This window comes from Bufo bufo, chromosome 8 (assembly GCF_905171765.1).
Source record: "Bufo bufo chromosome 8, aBufBuf1.1, whole genome shotgun sequence".
NCBI lineage: Eukaryota > Metazoa > Chordata > Amphibia > Anura > Bufonidae > Bufo > Bufo bufo.
The window spans coordinates 25815298-25836080 of record NC_053396.1 but is presented as its reverse complement, the minus strand read 5'-3'; the positions used below and the strand labels follow the sequence as shown (position 1 = coordinate 25836080).

At 45.2% G+C, this 20783-nt stretch overlaps 1 protein-coding gene across 2 annotated transcripts in view; it reads right to left on the bottom strand.

Moving 5' to 3' along the window:
- Positions 1-7799: 7799 nt before the first annotated feature.
- EMD (emerin) overlaps positions 7800-20783 on the bottom strand; it is a 51986-nt gene continuing 39002 nt past the window's right edge. Inside the window, exons 6-7 of one of the 2 annotated variants that reach the window (XM_040405202.1) lie at positions 19233-19290; positions 7800-8209 (exon numbers count right to left, since the gene is read on the bottom strand). In XM_040405202.1, the coding sequence (XP_040261136.1) occupies positions 7960-8209; positions 19233-19290 (308 nt within the window). In that variant the 3' untranslated portion in view covers positions 7800-7959. Of the gene's footprint in view, positions 8216-19232; positions 19291-20783 lie in introns of both variants that reach the window. The other variant, XM_040405201.1, reaches the window with a different exon arrangement.

Here is a 20783-nt window from a genome sequence, read left to right as displayed (position 1 = left end):
CAGGCCCTCTGTCACGAGATTTGGAGCATTTCATGTTCCAATGCTCTCCTTTGCCCTGATCTGAATCACTCAGGGCAAAGGCTTTTTCCGGAGATCCGGTGACGTACCGGGCTCTCAATGGGTAAGCTAGGAGGAGGCTTCCATCTAGCAGTGAGCCTGGTGATGTCACCGGCACTAATGGGTGGGCTTTAGCGCTGCCCTAGCCTGTAAAATGGCTGGGGCAGTGCTAAAGCCTGCCCATTAGTGCTGGTCACGTCACAGGGAACGCTGCTAGGTGGAATCCTCTGCCTAGCAGTGTAAAGAATATAAACAAACAGCCTGTTCCCTGCGCGATCCAAGGGAGAGCATCGGAGCATGAAATGCTGCGATGCTCATATAAGAAGGCCTGCCTGGGTGAAAACAGGGGATATGTCCGGGATCAGCTCTGAACCCGGACAAGCGCTTCAATACATTTCCCCCACTGAGATAGTAGCCACAATGCCCAGTACCAATGGCAAATTCTAAACTTATAGAAACTTTAGTGTATAGCTTATGTAGTGCTAACCCCTAAAAGGTCTTTGTATTACCTTATATGTGATCTACAGTAGTTATACACTCACCTAAAGAATTATTAGGAACACCTGTTCTATTTCTCATTAATGCAATTATATAGTCAACCAATCACATGGCAGTTGCTTCAATGCATTTAGGGGGTGATCCTGGTCAAGACAATCTCCTGAACTCCAAACTGAATGTCAGAATGGGAAAGAAAGGTGATTTAAGCAATTGTGAGCGTGGCATGGTTGTTGGTGCCAGACAGGCCGGTCTGAGTATTTCACAATCTGCTCAGTTACTGGGATTTTCACGCACAACCATTTCTAGGGTTTACAGAGAATGGTGTGAAAAGGGAAAAACATCCAGTATGCGGCAGTCCTGTGGGCAAAAATGCCTTGTGGATGCTAGAGGTCAGAGGAGAATGGGCCGACTGATTCAAGCTGATAGAAGAGCAACATTGACTGAAATAACCACTCGTTACAACCGAGGTATGCAGCAAAGCATTTGTGAAGCCACAACACGCACAACCTTGAGGCGGATGGGCTACAACAGCAGAAGACACCACCGGGTACCACTAATCTCCACTACAAATAGGAAAAAGAGGCTACAATTTGCATGAGCTCACCAAAATTGGACTGCTGAAGACTGGAAAAATGTTGCCTGGTCTGATGAGTCTCGATTTCTGTTAAGACATTCAAATGGTAGAGTCCGAATTTGGCGTAAACAGAATGAGAACATGTATCCATCCTCTGATGGCTACTTCCAGCAGGATAATGCACCATGTCACAAAGCTCGAATCATTTCACATTGGTTTCTTGAACATGACAATGAGTTCACTGTACTAAAATGGCCCCACAGTCACCAGATCTCAACCCAATAGAGCATCTTTGGGATGTGGTGGAACGGGAGCTTCGTGCCCTGGATGTGCATCCCTCAAATCTCCATCAACTGCAAGATGCTATCCCATCAATACGGGCCAACATTTCTAAAGAATGCTATCAGCACCTTGTGGAATCAATGCCACGTAGAATTAAGGCAGTTCTGAACGCAAAAGGGGGTCCAACACCGTATTAGTATGGTGTTCCTAATAATTCTTTAGGGGAGTGTATATTCAGAAAGGACTGGCACTTTTTCTCTTTTAAAGCATCAGACTGCCTTTCCTGCTTTTGATTTCCCCCAATTACTGTATTTTTAGCTAGAATCATATTCTGCGCCCTGTGGTTGTACTGTTGTCAAAATCTGTGCCAATGCCCGCTATATATTCCTAGAAGGCTCATACAAATGCATCACCCCAAAGTATATATGAATTCTGAACAGACATTCACAAAGTCAGCATTATCCAAGCATTGTCATTTTACTTCCCAGTTAAAATTTACACTTGACATGCAACACTATTAACGCACGCAGCGGTATTCATGTCAGAAACCCAGTGGATCCCATTACAGTGACAGGGATTCTTCAGGCGCCAGTGGTGTCCGGCGTACGCTGGAACAGAATACTGAAATGATAAACGCTAGCGTGGACGTATGCGTGACAAAAAGGGTACAACTACATTGAGACATGTATGCCGCACCAAAGGTGTGCGACATGACAGTTGTACAAAAATCCAACTTGGATGGATTTTTTGGGACTGTCGTGTTACAGTCGCAGCGTGACATCATTGACAATCATTATAAAAAATGTTTCGCAACTTTGCTGCCGTGTAGCCCTAGCCTTAGTAAAAATAAGAATACCGGATCTACACTTTTTAAAATTTTTGGTTGTTTCATTAGTTTTCACTAGTGACATGCAATTTATTAAATGGTGCATCTTTGCAACAGACCCCTTTAAAGGGGTTCTCCGGGCTTTTAATATTGATGACCTATCCTCAGGATAGGTCATCAATATCAGATCGACGGGGGTCCGGCACCCCTCCTGATCTGATATTGATTACCTATCCCGAAGATAGGTCATCAATAATAAAAGCCCGGAGAACCCCTTAATCTAAGGGCATTGATAACATGCAAATAGTAGGGGTCTGGCAGGTATTTAAAGGGAACTTGTCACACTGAACATGGTGTTTGAGCTGCAGACAGCATGTTATAGAGAAGGAGGAGCTGAGCAGACTGATCTATAGTTTTGTGGGAAAAGATTCAGTAAAACCTGTAAATTTATACATTTAAATTCCTGCTCATTCTGTGTTTTGAAGTCCAGGAGACTGTCCTATCAGTGATTGACAGCTATCTCTGTATACACAGTCATAGAGGGAAGGCTGTCAATCACTTAAAAGCCCAGAACGAGCAGGGATTTAAATGTATACATGTTTTACTGACTCTTTTCTTGCAAAACTATAGATCAATCGGCTCAGCTCCTCCTGCTCTATAACCTGCTGCCTTCAGACTACATTGTATTTTCATAACGACAGGTTCCCTTTAAACAATAATTAAAAGCCCTCAAACTGTTTCCTCTTAGGCTAAATTCACATCATGTTTGTGGTAAAATGTCAACATATGTGCCAGGATGTGTATTGGGCTTGTTACAAGACGAATTCACAACAGATCTCAATATAGGCATTAGTAGAACATTGTATCAAGCCAGGAAATTAATAGCCAAATACTGGATAAGCACTGCAGTACCAACTAAGGAGGAATTTATTGCTCGTATGAATGTGATAATTGGGCATGAAAGGGGGGTGTACTATAAAAGAGGTGTGAGTAAGAAGTTTGAATCTATATGGGGACCGTGGTTGAGTACGCCAGGACTACCCACTGGACGTCTTCTATCCTTGCAATTAGGATGGATGCCTAGAATAAGATGAAGTGAAACATGATAATGGGACGGTACGGATGAAAGGGTTATGGTAGAAACAGAGGTAGATGTTTCTCAGGATTTGTGGAGGAGAAAACTGAGTGGACATTGTGGTGTGGTGTGGGTTAAAGGGGGGGGTTACCCTTCAGGGTTTAAACTTTGTGTATTATTGTGCCCAAGTTGGGCACTCATTTGTTTATATCAATGTGTATTTGATGTACGCTTATCTGTACAAAAGGGAAAAATGTTTTAATAAAAATTACTTGATTCAAAAAACATATGTGCCAGGAAAATCTCACAATGTCTATGCTAATGTGCCCATAGACCTAAAGAGAAGCTGCCACCACAAAATGCAATGAAATCTGCAGGCAGCATGTTATAGCTAGAGGAGCTGAGCAGATTGATCTATAATTTTGTGGGAAAAAGATTCAGTAAAACATGTAATTTATACACTTATGCCTATACTATGTTTAATCTCAGTTGTACATGTGGGAGGTGTTATCAGTGATTAATAGCACTCCCTGTGTAAGTGTATACAGAGATGGCTGTTAGTCACTGACATTTGTACACAGGGGTGGTCTTAAGTATAGAAAAAGCAGAGATGTAAATGTGTATATTTCTACTGAAGTTTTACTGAATCTTTTCCTGCAAAACTATATATCAATCAGCACAGCTCCACCTGCTCTATAACATGCTGCTGGTAGATTTAGTAGCATTAGGGCTAATGCATTCCAAAAAGACTATGATTTGCCTGGGATACATAGGGTTCCCACAGCCCCAGCTTTAGTCTACATTCACACGTCCGCGATATAGCTGTGCCCGTATTACGGACTGCAAAACACGGGCACTGGCCGTGTGAACTCTGTATCGCGGTGTGGACCCATTGACTTTATATATGGTCAACAATCCACAACATAAGGCTTCCGATCCGTGCCTCCGCACAGCAAAATATAGGGCATGTCCTATCTTTTGCCATATGTTGTGGATAGCGGACACATTGAAGTCAATGTGTCCACACCGAGATACAGAGTTCATGCGACCGGTGCCCATGTTTTGCGGTCCGCAACACAGGCACGGCTACACCACAGTGTGAATGTACCCTTACCAAAATGTCATAATCGACACTGTGTAACTGTGGGGGGCCATATGCAGCTGTTTAAGCATACAGTTGCATACATCTGTCTATACATTCAGCAGTCATGATTCAAACAGTCCTGATTGCATGTTAACACCAAATGTGGAGTGATTTGCGCCTAAAGGTGCATTAACACTATACAGGCAATTATCAGGAAGGATCCGTTCCTTTCACCCAGTGAATGAGCGCTTTGCGATGAAGTAACGCTCATTCCTGATAATTGGCCCAACAACTAGGCAGTGCTTTTTAAACAAATTTATATAGTAGGATAAGGTGCAAACATAAGACCCAAGCTTGGCCAAGATGGCTCAGTGAAATGGATTATAGGCTACATGAACACAGCACCCTCTACCTTTTGCCCCCCAGGGGATTGACATACACATATATGTATAAGCTTTGAAATGATATTCTGCTATTTATTTTTCACATGTTGCAAATGCATTAAAAATACTGTTGAAATAGGCCCCAGAAATAGCTATGTACACTATAGACCGCTTACTTAAAAAGCATCTGTCACCATGATCAACCCTATTAAACCAGGCATATGGTCTGGTAGGGTCGATTGTGCTGACTAAAATGAGAACTTCCTCTCTGCAATCGGTATTACCGATGCAGACTAATTCTCATCTTTAGTTATATGCAAATCAGGCGCTCTAAGCACCGATGGGCTGGCCTAGCCCCTTGGAGCAGAACTTTACCTTCCCCTCCCAGGATGACTCCCAAACATCCTCTCTGCTCCGATGGCTGGCCCTGAAATCTTGTCCATGTGCTGGCAGCATTACCATTGGTGCATACGCAGTGAAGATCTCTGAGGAGGATGACCTGTGAGCACTACACTGCGCTGACGTATGCGTGAATGTTCAGGGCCAGGCATTGGAGTAGTAAGGACACCAGGCTCTGTCAATCTCACTGGGAGGGGCAATGGGGAGAGGCGGAGGTGAAGTGGTGCTCTAAGGGGCTAGGTCAACCCCTCAGTGCTCTAAGCACCTGATTTAGATATAACTAAAAATAAGAATTTCTCTGCATCAGTTATAGGGTTCATTTAAGTCACTATGATCAAATCTACCCAGCAATATGCCTGGTATAATAGGGTGGATCATGATGACAGATGCTCTTTTAAGGGGCTGCCTCATAAAGACATCACCTTTTTTAATAAAGCATGTGGACTCTAAAGAAGGATACCCATACTCAGGATATACCCTATATGAATCAGAGAACAGAACTACTAAGTAATAGTAGCTTATACACTGGCAGACCAGGCCTAGCAATGTATAAATAATCAGTCATTTCTTTGAAGGCCTGACATGTAAAGCTACATTTCTCCTGTTGTGGCCACTGAAGGGGAAATAAAAAGCCAAGCACAATTTTTTTCTGCTAATTAAAACCAGTTAGTGACAGATATGCTTTTTTCTAATCTATTTTTATTTTCCAATTATCGTTTTTTTATTTTATATGCAAGATCATGAGGGTGGCCATTAAGCCTGACCTGATACCCAGCAGTCCCATGGGCAATAGACTGGAAGAGATTCACTGACTTCTATAAGAGAGTCTTCTAGAAATGCTCCGGTAACTGTACAGGGAGGGAGGAGTAGATTAGCAGTGACCATGACCTACAATGAATGGTGGATCCTGCGTTATCTCTATATAGGTGCTATCGATCATTGTAATCTTGCCTGTGATTATGAGTGTAGGTGACTACTGAGAAGTGATCTTAGCAAGTCTTGACATAGTATTAGCTTTGTGGCCTGTTCAAAACCGGCAGGATTTTAAGATTTTTTTTAATTTTATATAATGACATGGAAAAATTAAGGAAAAAATATAATCCCCCAAAATTCTAAAAAGTATGTTTAAAGGGGTTGTGTTATCTCATACAATGGGGGCATATTGTTGGGACCCACACCCATCTCGTAAACAGAGCCTTGAAAGTCACGAAGGGCGTACCGCGCATGCGCGGCCTGTTGTGCCATAGGGGTGTGTTAGCACCACCGTGTGGTACATTTTGGGTAGTATTATTTTGTAACTTCATCATCTGTTTTGCAATTGTATTGATTTTATAGCCTTTGTTTTTTATAATAAACGATTATATATTTTTGCATATACAATTGTCCCTTGTTTCACTGCTTGCACAAATCAAATTAAGATACTCGATAAAAGAACTTAGAGGTGATTATCCTGAAGTGTCCGCCTGAAGGATAATAAAACTTTTTTTTTTTTATCCTCTCTTTTATAAGAAGATTCTTTTTATATAGAAGATATATGACAAGCCGCCCTCCATTAATTTCTACGGGGCGGTGATCATACATGTGTGAAGTGCCCTCCTTGACTTTCAAGGCTCTGTTTACGAGATATGTGCAGGTCCTAGAGGTGGGACCCACATCTATCAGACAACAGGGGCATATCCTAACAATATGCCCCCATTGTCTGAGATGACACCACCCCTTTAACATAAATAGGTAGTTTTCTGATGACACATTCCCATTAATAAGACAACTTTTTTAAATCCCTGGCTTCTCTTGGCACTGTCAAGACTAAACAAATGAATATGTATTATCAGTAGAGCTACATCATCGGTCTAGTTACCTGTATAAAATGCAAAAAAAAATCTTTATATTTTATAGGATTGCCATAAAAATTTCAGTAAGGCATCATTCAGTTCACTATGATCACATAGTTTCACATCGAACAGGTGACTGAGTGGCATGGACCTATAGCATTAAAATAATATGTAAGAATTGCAACAGACTGCATGTATGTGTGGTAAGTTACCAGTTAAGGGTTAGGGAACCAGTTAAGTGGCCATGGGCATAAGATGAGCATGGGCAAGAGCGGCCAACCATCTAATGTGTATGAAGGTGCTCTGACTCTCCTCAGACGGGAGATGACAGTCATTTTACAAGCCTGATTTGAGATGGTGGTGGTGTCAGGAAGAATATGTCAGCTGAAAGAGCATTCATTTACCAACTAAGATGTATGGCCACCTTTAATTAATCAATTTGTCTTGATTTACTACTGTATTATAGACAGGGGTACATCCCAACTGCAGGGATTGCTAATATATGAAGTCTGTTTTCAGGAGACACAGGTTTTATTGCACCAGGAGTGGTATTATATTAGTTGCAGCATTATATGGAAGAGTAAGGGCTCTTTCACACGAGCTGATGCCGTGCGTGGAATCCGCTGCGTTAAAGACAGCAGAGACACGGATCATTGACATGATTGATAATGCTCCGTGCCTCTGTGACCTTTTTAATACAAAATCACAGTGATATAAAGTTGTCACCGTGATTTTGTAGTAAAAAGATCACAGAAAGGCACGGAGCATTATCAATCATGTTAATCTGTGTCTCTGCTGTCCAAAACGGGGCTTGGCTGTCTTTCACGCAACGGATTCCACGCACTGCATCCGCTCGTGTGAAAGTCCTAAGGGAATTGACTGATAGATGCCAATTTGTGATCAGATTAACAGCGAATTGGCAATGTAGCAAGATGGCATAGGTGCTGTGTTACAGGCTGCCTTCAACTAATCTGAAAGGGTTTTCCTCTGTCTGGAGTAAGTACATGTACACCAGAAAAGCAGAGAATAGGAGCAGCATAAGAAGCTGTAGCCATATCGGGATGAGGCGTTTCACCGGCGTTGTCTCTTCCTTCTGTTTTGGGCGAATGGGCTTCCGTGGCTCCACTCCCTGAGAATAGCTGGACTGATAACGTGGCTGGGATATGTTCTGGTACACGTTGTCATTACTGCTGTAACTTCTGTAACTGAGGAAGAACAACAGTGGATTAATCTCTGTACCTGAATAACTGTAGTACCTACAGTGTATTCGTAAAGTCTTTAGACCCTTTCACTTTTTCATATTTTGCAGCCTTGTGCTAAAATAAAAAAAGTTTTGCTCCATCATTCTGCACTCAATACCCTATAATGACAAAGTGAAAACAGAATATTTGAAATTACTTTAAAATAAAAAATAAAATCTTGCATTGACATAAGTATTCAGACCCTTTACTCAGAACTTAGTTGAAGCCCTGTGAGTACAGCCTCCAGTCTTCTTGGGGATGATGCCACAAGGTTTACACACCTGGATTTGGGGATTTTCTGCCATTCTTCTCTGCAGATCCTCTCAAGCTCTGTAAGGTTGGATGGGAGCCATTGGTGGCCGGCCATTTTCAGGTCTCTCCAGAGATGTTCGATTGGGTTTAAGTCAGGCCTCTGGCTGGGCCACTCAAGGACATTCACAGAGTTGCTCCTAAGCTGCTCCTGTGTTGTCTTGGCTGTGTGCTTAGGATCACTGTCTTGTTGGAAGAAGACTGAATCCCTACCTTTCTTGAAGCACCAAATCGGTCACGTAGAGATCAGAGTGGTAGACTGTGCAAAACACAAGGCAATAAGAATTGAACAGGGACGTCTGGTGGTTGTGGCAGGGAGCAGTGGGTGGCTTGGTGGGCAGTGGGTGGCGGTCTGGGACGAATGCACAGGAGTCAGTTATAGGACAGTCTTATACACGGTATATTGGACTATTGCACAGTATAGTGTACTTGGCGTCTCTGTACTTTACATCTATGAGCACTGTGGCTTTCACTATAAGGTCTGAAGCACACGACTGTATCCATTTTGCGGTACGCAAATCACGGATGCGGTCCGTGTGCAATCCGCATTTTCTTGCGGACCCATTGATTTATGCACATTCTTCACTGGAGAGGACGCCGTAAGCACATGGAGGAAGTGACCCACAGCCCAAGACCGCTTACCCCGCCAGGCGCCACCCGGTGAGAATCTCGCACTGCTGCAGGACTCTTCCTCCTCACTTCAGAGCGGTGTGCAGAATGGTCCGGCTGCTCGCTCAATCCGACCAATAACAAAGCTCCTTGCTGTAAGGAGCTTTGTTATTGGTCATTTCAGGCACAGGCAGCATTACTGCGCTGCCTGTGCCGCTCACAGCGCTGATGAAAGGCAAGGAAAAGTCTAAGGCGTATTGGTACGCCTTAGACTTTTTTTAAGGAGTAAAATCACCTGAAGGCGTTATTGCGACCTCTGGTTCTTCCATTTAAGAATTATGGAGGTCACTATGCTTTTGGGGACTTTTAGTGCAGCAGAAATGTGTGTGTCCCCTTCTCCAGATCTGCGCCTCCACACAATCCTGTCTCTGAGCTCTAAAGGCAGTTCATTCCTTCTCATGACTTGGTTTTTGCTCGGATATGCATTGTCAGCTGTGAGACGTTATATAGACAGGACTGTGTCTTTCCAAATCATGTTCAATCAACTGAATTTACCAGAGGTGGACTCCAATCAAGATGTAGAAACATTTCAAAACTCCCTAGAGATACATTTCAGGTGTCATAGCAAAGGGTCTGAAAATGTATGTCCATGTGAAATTTTAGTTTTTTAGTCTTAATAAATTAGCAAAACATTATTTGCATATAGGCACTGGCTTCCTAAGTGTGAATTAGGGCTTATATTCATTGTACCTATGTCTTCAGCACTGCTAGGGTTAATCTTCTCCTGCTCTGTGAGCTGCTGCATGGCTGTGTTCAATTGTTAATCAGCTGCTCCTATATATTTGTGCTGCTGTCCTTACTTCTCTTGCCTGTGCTATCTACAGCCTGTAAAAGAGCTATTATCCATTTGTCTTCCTGATTCCTGACATGTTCACCGGTATGCCGCCTTCCTGTGCCGCCTGCCCTGACCTTTAGACTGTTTCATAGCTTCGCACAAACTCTGCCATCCCTGACCTCTGCCTGCTTCCTAACTAATTGTATTGCCTGTTACCTCGGTGCCACACACCATTGTCTCTGAGGGTCAGCAGCAAACTATACTAGGACTATCCCAACTAGTAGTGGCCTGGTGGTTCCCCTGCAGTAAAGTCCAGATCCCTGTATAGTGCTTAAAAGGTGAAAACTATGGGAATGCCAGGATAACGCCTTAGGTCTAGTCCAAAGTCAAAGCAGTTGGTTGGCACAGTGGTCCCACATCCACTGCTTGTAACGGTCATTATGGGGTATTGAGTGGAAAACGGGGAAAATGGGGAAAACGTGATGTTTTAAAATCTTGGCACAAGGCAGCAACACAACAAAATGTGAAAAAGGGGAAAGGTCTGAAGACTTTCTGAATACATTGTACTTCCTTTTTGTCTTGTATATGGTTAACACAGGAGAATATTCCATTCATTATTCTGCATAAGTTCATTAAAGGGGTTGTTCAGAGCTGAACCTGGACATAGCCTTATTTTCACCCAGGCAGCTTCCCTGACATGAGCATCGGAGCATCTCATGCTCCGATGCGCTCCCTTGCCCTGCGCTAAATCGCGCAGGGCACGGGCTCTTTTGTTTTTAATAACACACTGCCGGGCGGTAACTTCCGCCCGGCAGTGTGTTCGGTGACTTCACCGGCTCTGAGGGGCGGGCTTTAGATCTGCCCTGTTTTACTGGCTAGGGCAGAGCTAAATCCCGCCCATCAGTGCCGGTGACGTCACCGGGGTTCCTGGCAGCCCCATGGAGAGCCCCGGTACGTCACCGGATCTCCAAAAAATGCCTTTGCCCTGCACAATTTAGCGCAGGGCAAAGGAGAGCATCGGAGCATAAACTGCTCCGATGCTCATGTCAGGGGGGCTGCCGGGGTGAAAATGGAGGGATGTCCGGGTTCAGCTCTGAACCCGGACAACCCCTTTAAAGAGCACCTCTCACCTCTCCTGACATGACTCTTCTAGTAACTATTTGCTGTCCCAATGTAATAACAATTCTGGTTCATATTTTCATGTAGCGCTATATTATGCAATTCCTCTATTATTCCTGCTATAAGTTTATGAACAAATTTCCATCTATACCTTACCACTGTGGGGGGACGGGGGGGTCCCTGCGCAATCTGACTGAATAAAGTCAGACTATGCAGGGACAACCCCCCTCCCCAAACTGGTAACACCCAGATGAACCTTTATTGCAGACTGCTGGCAATTTCTAGTAGGAATAATAGAGGAATGGCTCAACATAGAGTCATAAGAATAAGTGCTTCAGAATTGTTATTACATGGGGAATGCAAGCAATTACTAAAAGAGACATGTCATGGGATGTGAGAGGTCCTCCTCTTTAAAGGGGCTTTCCAGGAGTTAAATATTAATGACCTATAAATCCAAATGAAAACAGAATGTGATACGCCACATACAGATCTAGGATATGCAATATACATTTTTTCTTGGCTAAAACATATCTACTTAGGGACTGGTGAATTTTTAGTTTCCATTTGAATATAAAGCAACAACATTGAATATAATTAAAACCTCCACAGTAGTCTGCATACCATTTTTATTGAATATACAATTAGTGCAATGAGAGCACCAGGGTACATATTCCCTGGACAGTTATAAATACCATTGCCATTTTTTAAGCACATTAAAGGGGTTGTCCACTCCTTTTATATTGAGGATAAGTCATAAATATCAGATCGGTAGGGGCCGCCTGTAGTGGCGATTCAATGTGAGAGTCACAGGTGAAGGGGCAGGGAAGGGGGTGTGGTTACTTGACTTAAAGCAAGGAGGCCGCTGCCCCCTTGACTTCAATCATGACTGGAAAATAGCACACACGGGGGATAAAAGAATGTGTTTTCATGCCGCTGACAGGTTCACTTTAAAAGTAAACTTCCCATTAAAAGTGCCCTGTCTGACCCAGGAGAAGTGGAGCAGCGTCTTAAAAAGAATAAAATAGACAAATTGCTGGGACCAGATGGCATACACCCTCGTATCCAAAGAGAATTGAGTAATATCATAGCCAGATCCTTATTTCTTATATTTAAGGACTCTATACTGACAGGGAGTGTTCCACAGGATTGACGCATAGAAAATGTGGTGCCAGTATTCGAAAAGGGGTCAAACAAAGTCCGGAAAGATTGGAGTCTTAGGCAGAGAAGGGGCAGATGAGGTTAAAACTGACAAATGTAAGGTTATGCACATGGGAAGGAATAAATCAAGTCACCCGTACATAATAAATGGTAAAACACTGGGTATCACTGACATGGAAAAGGATGTAGGAATTTTTGTGAACAGCAAACTAGGCTGTAGAAACCAGTGTCAGGCAGCTGCTGCCAAGGCCAATAAGATAATGGGTTGCATCAAAAGGGGCATAGATGCCTGTGATGAGAACATAGTTCTACGACTTTACAAATCACTAGTCAGACCACACATATAGGACTGTGTACAGTTCTGGGCTCCTGTGAACAAGGCAGACATAGCGGAGCTGGAAAGGGTTCAGAGGAGGGCAACTAAAGTAATAATTGGAATTGGTGGACTACAGGACCCAGAAGATTAACAAAATTAGGGTTATTCACTTTAGAAAAAAGAAGACTAAGGGGAGATCTAATAACTATGTATAAATATATCAGGGGTCAGTACAAAGATCATTCACATCATCTATTTATCCCCAGGACTGTGACGAGGGGACATCCTCTGCGTCTGGAGGAAAGAAGGTTTGTACACAAACATAGAAGAGGATTCTTTACGGTAAAAGCAATGAGACTATGGAACTATCTGCCTGAGGAGGTGGTGAGTTCACTAAAAGAGTTCAAGAGGGGCCTGGATGTATTTATGGAGGGTAATAATATTACAGGTTATAGTCACTAGAGAGGGGTCATCGATCGGAGACTTGAGTTATTCTGATTGCCTGATTGGAGCCGGGAAGGAATTTTTTTCAACTAAAATGAGGAAAATTGGCTTCTACTTCAGTTTCTTTGTCCCTTCCTCTGGATCAACTTGCAGGATAAAAGGCTGAACTGGATGGACATATGTCTTTTTCAGCCTTGCAAACTATTGGGGTCATTTATCAAACTGGTGTAACGTATAACTCTCTTAGTTGCCCATAGCAACCAATCAGATTCCACCTTTCATTTTCCAAAGGAGCTGTCAAATATGAAAGGTAGAATCTGATTGGTTACTATGGGCAACTAATCCAGTTCTACTTTACACCAGTCTGATAAACGACTCCATATGTTACTATGTTAACTGTAGCGATGAGCAGATGTAATAAAAACTAAACCGCTGAGGATAGGTCATTAATAAAAAGAAAAGCAGGGTATGAGAAACAGCCTGGACACTCAATTGACTGACTATACTGTAGTGAGTATATCATTAGACATATCATTAGTGTCACCGCCAGCTCCGGGAGAAGGTCTGTTAGACGTTCTTCGCTACCTCTTGCATGAAGTTCTTTGTTTTGGTTTCACTTTGTCATCTCCTTTCCTTCTCCCAGCTGTCATCTATTTGCACTGATTGTCTCCCTTTATATTCCCTCCCATACTGCCTCACTTTGCGGTTTATACTTCTTCCTGGATGAGTTGTTCACTGCTGGATGCTCCTTCTCCTGATTCCTCAGATAAGTCTGTTTCCTTTATTTGTGTTTACTTGCTAGCTTGATTGTAGGTGACCCTGACTCCGTCCCTATTAAGTGCAGGGAGCCGGTGGTCGTGTCCCCTCACTATTATAGGGTTTTCAGGTGTCAGATAGTATAAGGTATGTGGACATGCAATCGTCTGCCATAAAGATCTTTGCATGGGCATAGCAGTCAGGGAGAGCTCTAGGGGTTTTATAGGGCTCACCCATATGCTCCTTAGTTTGGGATCAAGCCAGTCGGATGTTTATTTATAAGTTCCAGCTTTCTGCAACACCATCCGTGACAATTAGGCTTAGTCACCAGTGCTAAATATTTAGGCCTCATGCACACGACCGTTGTGTGTTTTGCGGTCCACAAATCGCGGATCCGCAAAACACGGATAGCATCCGTGTGCGTTCCGCAATTTGCGGAACGGCACGGACAGCCATTAACATAACTGCCTATTCTTGTCCGCAAAACGCGGACAAGAATAGGACAGGTTATATTTTCTTTGCGGACCACGGAACAGAGCAACGGATGCGGACAGCATACGGAGTGCTGTCCGCATCTTTTGCGGCCCTACTGAAGTGAATGGGTCCGCATCCGAGCCGCCAAAACTGCGGCTCGGATGTGGACCAAAACAACGGCCGTGAGGTCTTAGGGACAAATTCTGACAAAATATGTTTATCATAAAAATGTGATTTAAAGTGTACCAGAGTTTAAAAAAAAAAAAAAAAAAAAGTTTGCATAATGACTGTGCTTTTTTGTACAATCATAACTGTGAAGGAGTAAATGGATTTTCGTACTTACCGTAAAATCCTTTTCTCGTTGGATGCATTGGAGGACACAGCACCATGGGTATATGCCCAGCTGACACTAGCAAGGAAAAGTGTTGGCTCCACCCAGATGGGCTATATCCTCTGCACAGACACTAAACTAACCAGTTGGTACTAAAGCAGTAGGAGCACCAAAATCCAGAGCGAAAAGTGAAGCCAACATGTCCTAAACCAGAAAGAGGACCAATCTCGAAGAGTCCCGGGAAACCCGGTAAACCTAACGAAGAGAAAAAACAACAAGGGTGGGATGTGTCCCCCAACGAGAAAAGGATTTTACGGTAAGTACAAAAATCCATTTTTCTCATGAATGGCATTGGGGACACAGCACCATGGGACGTCCCAAAGCAGTCCCTGAGGGTGGGAAGAAACAGCCATGTGAAAAACCTAATGCACCGCTGCTTGCAGAACCCTGCGACCCAAACTGGCATCAGTAGAGGCCAAGGAATGGATGTGGTAAAACTTGGAGAGGGTGTGAACTGAGGCCCAGGTGGCGGCCTTGCAGACCCGGGTGGCAGAGGCCAGATGCCGGACCGCCCATGATGCCCCGACAGCCCTAGTGGAGTGAACGGTCAACCCGAAAGGGGGATCACGACCCTTCTCCACATAGGCTTCCTTGACAGCCGACTGTATCCAACAGGATATGGAGGCTTTGAAACCCTTACGTGAGCCCTCAGGGACGACAAAGAGAGAGTCAGAACGACGGAAGGAGTCCGTTAAATGGAGATAGTGTCCGAACCAGATCCAGGCGGTGGAGAGACCGCTCTCTGGGATGAGAGGGGTTGGGACAGAATGAAGGCAGTACAATCTCCTCATTAATGTAGAAGAAGGAAACCACCTTGGGAAGAAAGGAGGAAACTGGGCGCAGGACAACCTTGTCCCGGTGAAAAATCAAAAAGGGGGACCGGCAAAAGAGCGCCGCCAGCTCAGAGACATTGCGAAAGGAGGTAATCGCGACTAGAAAGGATCTGCTGAGGGAGATGGTTCGGGGATTCAGCCACCAACGTAAGTCCCGGCGGATCTGAGAGGAAAGGCGAATCGGGCGATCCAAGGCCTGACGGAGACTTGTTCCACCAGGCAAGAATAGAGAGCTGAAGGGAACAGTTGTAAAATTGGGCATAAGGAATTGCCTCGAAGGCTGCAACCATCTGGCCCAAAACACGCATGCACGCCCTGATGGACAGAGGAAACGGCTCGCGAAGGCGAGCCACCCCTGACTGGAGAGCCACTACTTTGTCCTGTGGAAGGAACACTCGTCTGAGGCGAGTGTTGAAGACAATGCCCAGGAAATCCATCCTCTGGCTGGGAACAAGGGATGACATGGAGTGGTTCACCAGCCACCCGAACTGGGATAACACGGACAGGGTGATATGGAGGCTGAACAGGTTGTCCTCCCGGGACGAAGCCTTCACCAGAAGATCGTCCAGGTAGGGTATTACTGCAACTCCCCTGGCACGGAAAAGTGCGACGAGGGGAGCTAACACCTTTGTAAAGACCCTCGAGGCATTTGCCAGGCCAAAGGGCAATGCCACAAATTAAAAATGCAGGGAACCTACCAGAGCTATGGGGACATGCAGATAAGCATCCCGGATGTCGATGGACGACAAAAACTCACCCACCTCGAGGGAAGCAATCACAGACGTGAGGGACCCCATGTGAAAGTGACAGACTCGGACGAAATAATTGAGCATCCATGAGATCCAAAATGGGGCGAAGAGAACCGTCCTTCTTGGGAACAGTGAAGAGATTGAAATAAAACCCCTGAAAACGTTTTGAGGTCAGGACAGGAACAATCACTCCCTGCACGTGAAGGGAATGAATGGCCTGAAAAAAAGCAGCTGCCCGGGAGGCGACGATTGGAAGAACCAGCCTGTGGGAAGGGCGGAAAATTCTATTTTGTATCCGGAGGAAACTACCTCCAGAACCCAGGCGTCGTCCACGCTTGCGCTCCAGTGATCCTGAAAGGAGAGCAAGCGACCCCCCACTCGAGGAGGAGAAAACAGTCATGCAGATGATGGCTTTACAGACTGTGTTTTAAAAGGCTGAGGGCGGGTGTGCCAGGAGGGCTTGGCCTTGAAGGAAGGACAAAGTCTTTTTGTCCTGACAGGAGGAGGAGTCCCAAAAGGAGCGAAAACGCTGCGATCGTGAGGTAGACATAGGACAGCGGCGGCAGGGACGGTTCTGGGGCAGGAGGGAACTTTTCCCAGCCGTGGCCTCAGAAATAAGCTCCTCCAAGGCCAGGAGTGCGTTGAAATCCTTATGGTTAGGGAAAAACAAAGAAGGGAGGTCTTCCTAACTTCCCTGATGAGATCCTGCATGGCTGCAGACAGGGCTGTGCTCTGCTCTGATTCGGAATCTGAGTCAGAGGTGTCCCCTGAGGCGGCGGAAGGTGCGGTAGAGGAGGATTCGTCGCCAGCCTCAGACTTGTCCTGGGAGTGACCCGAGAATGCAGAGAAGGAGCGGGACATAGTTGAGACAACCCGAGGTTGTTTATCGGGACCTGATGTCTGAATGTGGGCGTGCCACTTCCGCGGAGGGGTCCCTGGGGGTGGCCGCAAGCTGGGCAGGCAAGTGGTCCAGCGACTCCACCATGGATTGGGAGAGTCAGGCAAGGTTCCCTATGGCTTGGGACAGGGAAGAGGCGCATTCAGGAGCAACCGACACAGAGGGGGTGGTCAGGGCGTCCTGTGACTGCCTGGAGGCAAGGCACTGCGCACAAACAGGGTCAGGCTGACCGCATGGCAACTTCTTATTGCAACGGGTGCACGCAAAGTACGTAGAGACCCCGAGGGGAGGCTGGGAACGAGAGTCTTCTCTGGAAGAAGACATGAGGACTGAGTGGGAGCCTGGAAAAAATAGAAAAGTAGCCAGCCAGAGGCTGTCCTACCGGACCCCAGGTGCTGTGCCCCGAAGAGGTGCTGCAGCAGTCGCAGAAGAGAGCATGGAGATATCCACAAGTGCTGGCAAGATGGAGGCCCGAAAACAGAAGAAATGAAAACTGCCCCCAGGGGAAAAGCCAGCATTTGACTGGGATAGGAGGGGAGAAGACCCCTCCCAAATGCAGAGAAGCGGGGAGGGGCCAAGAAAAAAGGGCTGGAAGCAAAGGGGGTGGGGGGGGCAGGAGAGGGTGCGGCCTAGGCGAGGTAAAAGCCAGGGCCTTGATTAATGAAGCGGCCAGAAAAGGTGCGTCATCGGCGGGTAGGAACCGCTGGAAACCGGGGGCCCTCCGGTAAAGAAAAAACAGGTGGGGGCAGCTCCTGAGAAAAAGCAACGCCCAGGGAGGGGAAAAACGGGGCAAAAGGAGAACCTGAGACAGGCCAGAAAAGATGCGGCCTAGTCCTGGCAGAAGCCGGGGACTAAAGTAGAAGGGAAGGCCGGGGAGGAGGTATGGGTGGCCAGGGAGGAAAAGGGAGCCCAAAGGAGGGAGAGAAAGGCCTGCTCCACAGTGTGGAGAAAATTTCTCCAACCCAGAAAAAACAGGGGGGGAAAAAGGACACTTCCCAGGCCCCCCGAATAAATTGAATCCCACCCCTTGGCCAAAAGAGGGAACTAACCCAGGAGACCCCATGGGACAAGACGCAGGGGAGAGTACTTACCGTCCGACGTCTTCAGGCGCCGTAGGGTCACCCCTTCAGCAAGCTCGCACTTAGGTGGGATTGCCGGCATGCCACTGCGGATGCAGTAATGGGGGACTGGGTGACCAGCGAGGTACAATAGTACGAGCCTGCAGGGGGGGCTACTAAAGTGGAGTCCACGATGAAGCCCCATCCTGCAGCAGGCAGAAGCCTGCAGAGAAAAATAACAAAATCAATAAAAAATAAAATAAAAAAGCAGCAAGACCTGCGATAAAGTCATGTCTGCCTCCTACGAACACTAGACTAAAACTGGTTAGTTTAGTGTCTGTGCAGTGGGTATAGCCCATCTGGGTGGAGTCAACACTTTTCCTTTCTAGTGTCAGCTGGGCATATACCCATGGTGCTGTGTCCCCCAATGCCATTCACGAGAAATGTCTTTTTGGGCTTCCCTAATGTCTTCTTCAGCTATATTATTCCCTGTTTCATCTGCACAGCTAGATGCATTTCTCTCAAAAGCAGGGGGTGTCTCCCATCGGTGGAATCTGCCAGCACTGTCCTTTCCCCTTCTTCCCACTATGCTTGTTTTTCATGCTGGAGCTCACAGAACAGTTAAGGAGGGGAAAACAGACTTAAGGAAAATGCAAGACTCTCCTGTGAACGTCAGAAGCAGTTCTTTTATCAGGCTCAGGGTCTCAGCTAGCTCTAACACGACCCCACTTCCTCTCTGCTTTCTTCTGTATCTCTGTTACTAGGGGCAGCCTGACAACAGCCAGTGGACTGTAACTTAGGTGGAAGTGAGAACCCTAGTGGCCATGACTTCAGTTTTTTTTTTCCAGCTGGATGCAGGCAGATTTTTAAAAATGAAGAAGTGATATAGAAATTTGCTATTTACACCATTCTCTATTAACTGATACTAACTTCTTTGAAAGTACAGTGACTTTTTAAACTATAGGTCATTTTCTGATGGCACATTCCGTTGAAATATTTGCTGGAAAGACAGATTTAGTAAAAAGGACTTACCTGGTTTGTGGATAGTGATAGGTCCTGGTGACTTCTTCTTCATAGGTGTGACTGTCACCTTTATCATGAGACAAAAAAAAAGATTTACAATAATAAAAATAATGCACATATTTATATACAATGGGGTACATTGACTAATACTCTCTAAAAGTAAGACTAAGGTCCCCCTTAGGCTACTTTCACACTTGCGGCAGGACGGATCCGACATGCTGTTCACCATGTCGGATCCGTCCTGCGGCTATTTCGCCGTGCCCCCGCTCCGTCCCCATTGACTATAATGGAGACGGGGGCGGAGCTCCGGCGCAGCACGGCAGTGCACAGCTTAAGGCCGCTGGACTAAAATTACTGCATGTCAGGTTTTTTAGTCCGGCGGCTTTCTCCATGCACCGCCGTGCTGCGCCGGAGCTCCGCCCCCGTCCCCATCATAGTCAATGGGGACGGAGCGGCGGCCCGGCGAAATAGCCGCAGGACGGATCCGACATGGTGAACAGCATGTCGGATCCGTCCTGCCGCAAGTGTGAAACTAGCCTTAATGACCAGACCACTTTTTACAATTCTGCACTACACTAATTTCACGGTTTATTGCTCGGTCATGCAACTTACCACCCAAATGAATTTTACCTCCTTTTCTTCTCACTAATAGAGTTTTCATTTGGTGGTATTTCATTGCTGCTGACATTTTAACTTTTTTTGTTATTAATCGAAATTTACCGATTTTTTTTGCAAAAAAATACATTTTTCACTTTCAGTTGTAAAATATTTCAAATAAAACTACATTTCTATTTAAATTTTAAAATTTATTGTTCTACATGTCTTTGATAAAAAAAAATAATGTTTGGGTAAAAAAAAAAAAATGGTTTGGGTAAAAGTTATAGCGTTTACAAACTATGGTACAAAAATGTGAATTTCCGCTTTTTGAAGCAGCTCTGACTTTCTGAGCACCTGTCATGTTTCCTGAGGTTCTACAATGCCCAGACAGTAGAAAAACCCACAAATGACCCCATTTCGGAAAGTAGACACCCTAAGGTATTCGCTTTGCCCACCTAGGCTGCAAAAAAGTGTCACACATGTGGTATCGCCGTACTCAGGAGAAGTTGGGCAATGTGTTTTGGGGTGTCTTTTTACACATGCCCATGCTGGGTGAGATAAATATCTCTGTCAAATGACAACTTTGTATAAAAAAAAATGGGAAAAGTTGTCTTTTAGAGAGATATTTCTCTCACCCAGCATGGGTATATGTAAAAATACACCCCAAAACACATTGGCCAACTTCTCCTGAGTACGGCGATACCACATGTGTGACACTTTTTTGTAGCCTAGGTGGGCAAAGGGGCCCACATTCCAAAGAGCACCTTTAGGATTTCACAGGGCATTTTTTACACATTTTGATTTCAAACTACTTCTCACGCATTAGGGCCCCTAAAATGCCAGGGCAGTATAAATACCCCACAAGTGACCCCATTTTGGAAAGAAGACACCCCAAGGGTATTTCGTGATGGGCATAGTGAGTTCATGGAAGTTTTTATTTTTTGTCACAAGTTAGTGGAATAT